General features: G+C 34.3%; 1 protein-coding gene across 3 annotated transcripts in view; it reads right to left on the bottom strand.

The window, feature by feature from the left end:
- Positions 1-5,505: 5,505 nt before the first annotated feature.
- The window catches only part of LOC119577950 (chitobiosyldiphosphodolichol beta-mannosyltransferase-like), an 11,841-nt gene continuing 9,846 nt past the window's right edge, over positions 5,506-7,500 (bottom strand). For all 3 annotated transcript variants that reach the window (XM_037925643.1, XM_037925642.1, XM_037925641.1), the window contains one exon: positions 5,506-7,500. This exon is cut by the window's right edge and continues 358 nt beyond it. In XM_037925643.1, coding sequence (XP_037781571.1) covers positions 6,483-7,500 — 1,018 coding nt within the window. In that variant the 3' untranslated portion in view covers positions 5,506-6,482.

A 7,500-nucleotide genomic window follows, 5' to 3' on the forward strand; every position in this document is an offset into this window, starting at 1 on the left:
AAGACGAGAGGAAAGAAAGAGGAATAGGGGGAATGAAGTTATAAGGGCAAGAGTTGAACGGGAGAGAAGAGAGAGAGAGAGAGAGAGGAAAAGAGAAAAGAGAAAGGAGAAAAACAGAAAAGAGAAAAGAGAGAGAAGGAGAAAAGAGAGAAGGAGGAGAAAGGAGAAAAGGAGAAAAGAGAAAGAGAAGAGAAAAGAAAAGAGAAAGGAGAGAAAGAGAAGAGAAAGAGAAGGAGAAAGAGAAAGAAAGAGAAGGAGAAGAGGAAAGAGAAAGGGAAAGGAGAAAGAAAAGAGAAAAGAGAAAAGAAAAAAGAGAAAAGAAAAAGAGAAAAGAGAAAAGAGAAAAGAAAGAGAAAAGAAAAAAGAGAAAAAGAGAAAAGAGAAAAGAAAAAAGAGAGAAAAGAGAAAAGAGAAGAGAGGAGAAGAGAGAAGAAAAATAGAAAAGGGGGCTCAGGAAATTCCACACAACAATTAGCAAAGGAAATGTATCTCCGTGAGAGATGGGGGGAAAATTTTGGATCCAATTTTAATAAATCAAACCGTAATCATTTTGCAGTAATTATATACAGACAATTATGCATATATCTTCCCTTTGCAATCATTGCTATATTCTTTTTTTTTCATTTCTACTTACCATAATCATTATGCTTCTCATGATAATCACTATTATCATCATCATTATTATACATATTTATACACAGATTACCTACTGTTTATATCTTATATCTTAAGATACAGATAGACAGACAGATAAGTATAGATATAGATAGATATATAAAGATAGAAGTATAGATACACAGATATACATATATACACAAATTTCTTTCTTACAGCAATTCTCATTAAATTTTCCATTCCAAGTTTTATGTCCTCACAATCTACATATAAAGCTTTAAAAGTCAAGTTTATCAGCAATTGAATGAGTAAATGGTAAATTTACAGTTACAAGATGTTGCTAATAAAATCAAATATATAATTTTTTTTTTTCTGCAGTTTATTCACTAGATCTACATTCAAAGCATAGCTTATAATAATATCACTGACAATAACGAAGCACCAACAATTTTATTATGAGTGTATAATAATGATAACAAAACATGAGCCATTTGTCGAGTGTACATTATTTTCAGAGTTACAGTGAAGTGAATTTCTGTAGCTATAAAATAAGAATATTAACTCGCAACCTTGGCACACACTGAACAAAAATTTGTTTGTTCCCATATTTTAACTAATATATAATATGTATAGTAACTGGCTATCTTGCTGATCACATCCTTGACTCTATTTTACAATACTGTCTTTCACAGTTGTCTAGCAAAAATATAATCTACTGCAGAGAGATATGTATATTAACTGTAGGTGATATATCCATTGCAAAATACCCCAACCTCAATAACTTACACAGTTCAAAAGTTCTTTTAATATTATATATATGTATTATCACCCAAAATTCCCAGATTATACAGCACATTCTTACTTTTCTTATGGGTTTCTCTGAACAATTGTATTCAACAAACAAAGAAGCGAGTGTATCGTTTCAATGACCACTGCTTATGGGTTCATTATCTTTAAATAGGTAATTTTTCAGTTCCATATTTTCATATAGAAGTATTCTAGACAACTTCAGTCAAAACAATAGCAAAATTATGCATTGTAGACTACTCACATAACAAAATGAAATATAAACATTTCATAGAGAAATATTGACTGCATAAATGCAGTGACAGGAAAACTCAACACAAAATTCTGTGTATAGCAGATTTTTGTGCCATATTAACACAATTTTCTCATGGAGGACAATATGATATAGTGAATCTTGCTTATATGAGTGTCCTTACTATCCTTGTTAAGTTATTATTTACAGGTGGACACATTTCTTTATAAAGATATGTAATCATAGTAAAAATAAAAAAATCCACTCTCATTAATTTGCCTAGTTCTAAAAATAAGATTGCCTTTATTAATTTGCCATGATTATCATATAAAGAAATAGTTATCTGTATTGGATGCATTTTGACAATAATAATAATCCTGATGCTGAACTAGCTTTGGTAATGAACCTGACATGGAACTGTGATCATTGTTTGGTCTCATTGTAAGAGCTAGTGAACTGATGCATAACTGTCTCTTAAATATACTACTCATTTGCAGTATCTTTCTCTATTGTCTTTTGCACCATTGTGTGTAGTAGTCACATTTCTCTTTGTAATCTCATCTGATAAGAAAAATGGCAGATATCTCCAGTTTGAATGTCAGCCACAAGATTAACTGTAATTCACAAATTTAAGTAACTGTTATCAAAAAAACTACTGTGGTATACTCATTATTGTCCATTTTGATTTTAATTTATGTATAATCTAGAAGGTTATCACAATTCAAGATTTGTCAAGTAACCATTTATGGACTATATATACTTGGCAAAATAATGCTTTGATGACTAATATGGACCTAACAAGTACCGCACATCATTACTGCAATCTATACAGTTTTCTATGTGGTTAATTCCTCACTTTAATCACTGATACCTTTGAAGCATTGTTTTATCATTATAATACTGCTTATGCACTATAATCACGGTCATGCATTATCAAGAAATACACAGCAGTGGGTCCAAGCTTCACAGTCCCTGGTCAGTCCCTGATTGAATGTGAACCCTCAGAACTAACCAAAGGGCACAGTTGTTATTATCTAAGAGTGAGACTAGGTAAATTATTCATCATGTTAAACATGATGAATAATTTCTAAATTTACTCTTTCTAGATTTCTAAATTTACTCTTTCCCACTAAAAGCAGTGGAAATGCCTATGATAAATTTGTTACACTGGGCAATGTAGGGTCAAAGCACCTTTCTTTGTGTTTTTAAAACTTCCACTCTAAGCCTCATTGTATATGTGGGGACATGAACTACATGCAATTAGTCCCTCTAATTATAGTACTCTCATATAAATTTTAACTCAGTCTAGAGATGTTCCCCGCACAAGAGATACTTCCTGTAAGCAATAAACAAACAGTAATACACTGATGCTATAAAAGAACATCAATAATCTCCCAACATCCTTTACCACATAATATTTAATATATGGTATCTTTTTTATCACAGCGCCCATACCTATTGATGAAGATTACTATTTTTTTCCTGGATCATCATGGAGGTGGCACAGCATATTGGGATCTTGCTAGCTTTGCCAGCCCATGGCCCATCATCACATCATCCCTTGTTCCTTTGTCTGCCTGGATACAGGACCCATTTATCATAAATTTTCAATTTCTGTACAAATTTGAACTTCTTTCATCTAGCTGATAAAAGATACAGAGCATCTTGAAAAAAAACAACCTGGTATTTACATCATCAAACAAAATATTCAGAAACACAGATGGGGTCGACTGAAAAAATAAAGCAAAACTAATCATTCTTATGATTATGGTTATTATCATAATAATAATTAGTACTCACCGCACAAAATTTGTCAAGTAGTAGTTATCTAACTATTTTTTTCTTCTTTTTTTAAGTAGAGTAATGAATCTGAACTTCCATACATGCCATTGTATTCCTTCCATCCAATGCAATACTAAAATATTCATACATGAAAATGATAAAAAGCTTTAATTAACTTTTAGGAGTTTTAAGTAATGGATATTTATCCATTACTTAAAACATACTCACTCCTAAAAGTTAATTTTGCTTTTAGCCTTGTCAAAGAACCTGTAAACAACAACTACTTTCCAAAGACTGAAGACTGCACCAAGTTCTGAAAAATGACCCATAAAGACACTTTACTGAAAGTATAATATTACAATAATAATATTAATCATAAATCAAAATCATGGGGACGCTAGGTATGCAATGAACAACAATGGACAAGAAACTATAAACTAATAATACTGAATATCATCATTGTCTCTGACACGACGTCATTTCCAGTAGTCAAGCTCAAAGTCATAAGTAGAATTCCTTTATCATAACATTCTACACTTTGGCTTATAAAAAAAATAATAAATTAATAATGCTACTTGTTATGCAGTGCAAATACCATAAACATAAAGCCTATAAAAGCTAAATTTGTACAAGCTGCAACTAATATCAACATGAGCAATCTGTATCACTGTTCAAGCCTGTCATTGAAGACTGCCAGTCGTAAGAATTCACTGGAATTAATGAGGTTCAGTTAAGAGATTTCCTGTAAGTATTCCACAGAAGGAGAAAGAGGAGGAGGAAGAGAGGAATGAGGGGAAAGAGAGGAGTAAGAGGAGGAGGAAATATGGGGAAAGATGGGGGAATAGGAGAGGGAGGAGAAGGGGATAAGAGGAGGTGGAGAAAGGGATAAGAGGAAAATGAGAAGGGGGAGAAAGAAGAGATCAAGCAAGAAAGAAATAAACATAAAATAAATAAGAAGGTAGGTATACAGCAAAGGAAAGAAGGAATAAAAAAAAAAAAAAAATTCAAAGTAGAAAGAAGGGAAACTGAAAATAAATAATAGTATTACAAACACTACCACATGAAAAATCTTATTTGAAAAAAGGACAAAAGTGAAGTATATATATACATCCAAAACAGAGGATCAATCATGCCTGTTAACAATAAAAAGTTTACCATTTTTCACTGCATAAAACAGCCTGAAAGTTACAACCATAAAATTCAAATTCATACCAAATGAACTCTTGTTGACATAATCAATATTCAGCAAAGGGATACGAATTAGAGATACAAAATGTTACTCTTATAAATTAAGGAGCTAAGGGAGTGATAAAGCGAATGAAAATATATAAAAATGGGGATAATTAAGGAAAGGGAAGGAGAGAAAAGAAAAGAAAAGAAGAAAAAAAGAATGTACATGGATACGCTCTAAAGGATTATAATAAACACTAGATAGAACTATACATATACATCTACAGATATATAGATATGTATATAATTTTTGGACATATATGCCCATGCACGCACGCACGCACGCACGCACACACACACACACATATTTGGGCATAGCTTAACAGCTATGAAGAATAAGTGGACCCTCCACCCATGAGTTACACTGCCTTTGAATCCACCTGCAACCACTATTCACACCCTCATCCATTCCCAAACAATGTCAACAAATGATAAATGCAAAAAAAAATTGTTCCTTCTATCACCACCAAATATATTCATAAAGGTAAAACATTTCTTAAAACTGTGACTAAACAAAGCAAAGCATTTGTGGCGCCGCAAGATATCTGGTTCACAAGAAGTTAAATTTTGAAATCATAAATTGAGACAAATCATCCATGTTGTATGTAAATATATGATAAGCAAGTATAATTTCATATATGTAGGGAAGCCACATTTCAAACCATGTACAATGTAAAAAATATAGAAAATACACTGGGCAGTGTCTGAATTTTTGGACATCAGATATGATATCATTACATGACTAAAGCTTACAAGATTCCGTTTATGTACTTTCTTACCATCTGTTGATTTGCATGCACATCTTTTTCCAGCTCTCTGTAAGGCATAGCAAAACCAACTTTGAGAAAAGACATACTTATTTCTTTTATTTTTGCAGTATCTACAGATTGTCTTCCCTGTTCATATCTTTTAAATTTCACTCATATTTCATCCACCATTCTTTTCTTAACCTGACATCTAGCAACTTTCTCTTTTTTTCCTGTTTGTATATGAAGGGTGTATGAAGAAGAGACATGAGAGTGAACAGCCTCCAAAATGAACAGCCTCCAAAATGGAGATGTATAACTGATGTTTTCTTATTACATCTTCATTAGAACATCATCTGTCTGATGAGGATGCAATATCAAAATATTAATTACATATTCTACACTGAGGTGTTATTCATGCCTTTTCTGTCACATAGAAATATATAAATTTTCTAATGTCAGTATCATCCTTCCTAAAGCAGAGGCCATTAAGAAAAACAAAAATCAACCTCTTCACAAAATCTTAAATTCATTCCTTTACACATAGTATGTTCACGTTTGGGAGGTAAGAAAATTAATGGCACATGGTCAAAGGTTCCTGGATATTAAGTAAGAAATAACTGTACATGTGATATTTTCTTATCTCTTCCTCTTCTTCTCAAAATGCATGCCAATGTACTGGTTTGAATAATAGCAGTTAATTTGTACACTGATATGGTTCACTACTAAAAATACTTCTCTTCTTGTCAATAGTTAATGAGATGTCATGTATTCCAAAAATAATAATAAAAAAAGTATTATGAAAATATTGATATTCAAAAATATTTGTTTGTTTTATAAAAGTAAAACACCAAATGTATAACAAACATAGGGCAAAGTCTTCCAAAGGTTCAAAAATACTTCATCTAGCAAAACATAACAGAAAGATTTGCCAACAACAACAAAAAACTACTCAACAAATTAGAGCTACTCTAGCTATCTGAACCTCTATAAGCCTTATCTAAAATCCCCTGAATATTGGTATGAACTGAATGAAGCAAGGTCCACTTCAAGGCCTCAGCACGTTAGTCTCAATTCGTGAGTCTCTGCTGCCCTGACACCCCATCCAAGAAGAGGGGCAGGGCATTGCATGTCCAACACGGATGCCACCTAAGCTTGCGGAACTCATCTAGGTTTTTATAGAAGTCGTAGTAAGTCTCCTTTATAGCCGTCTCACGCGGGAATCCTCGGAACCAGTCCTGCAAGAGGTTGGCCAACTCCTCCTTGTTCTTGAAGATGAGTCCATTTTCATTGTGTTTAACTAGCTCTGGGAGTGCAGGGTAGTCAATGGCTGCCACAGGGAGACGACTGCCAAACATGTCCACCACCTTCATTGGAAGGTCCAGGCCTGAAGAGGAGTAGTGTAGGCACACACCCAAATCCGCAGCAGCAAGTAAGGTCGGATAGTCCTCAGCAGTCATCCAGGGGGTGATGACTGCTACGTGCATCCACATACGTTCAGCCACCAGAGATGTGTAGTACTCCTTCATTGGCCCCTTGCCTGTCACTACCACAATAAGAGGAGGGTAGTGGTCTGGGAACTCATGCCGTACACCCTCATAGTCCTCTAGGGCGTGGAACAGGATAGAAAAGTCTTCATCTTCTGTCCAGCTTGTGGAGGATACCAGGAGAGCTGGCCTGTCTTCACACTCTATGACACGGCCATCCGCATACCTCTCAGTAAATACTGTTTTGTCGGGCGAGGAACCAGAAAAACATGAATATGTTGTGGAAAGTTTCATGAAGAGATTGTGCTTCTCTTCAAGCGTTATTGGATGGAATCGATCAGCTGGACGGTCATACAACACAGTCACCTTTTGGATGCCCCACTTCTGTGCTAAGTTAATCTTCATGGCTTTGGTGACACACAAACCCCCGTGGGCCTGTCTACCAAAGATTCTCTCACATAATCCATACACAAAGACCAGAGGATGGTTCTCTCGAAGATTAATGGCCATGATAGTGTACCCATAGTTGTGCCAGTCAATCAAAAATTTGGTCCTTGTAATCAGACAAAAGAACCAGCAAACGGGCATTGTGGGGATTCCA

This window comes from Penaeus monodon, chromosome 10 (genome assembly GCF_015228065.2).
Source record: "Penaeus monodon isolate SGIC_2016 chromosome 10, NSTDA_Pmon_1, whole genome shotgun sequence".
NCBI classification, from domain to species: Eukaryota; Metazoa; Arthropoda; class Malacostraca; order Decapoda; family Penaeidae; genus Penaeus; species Penaeus monodon.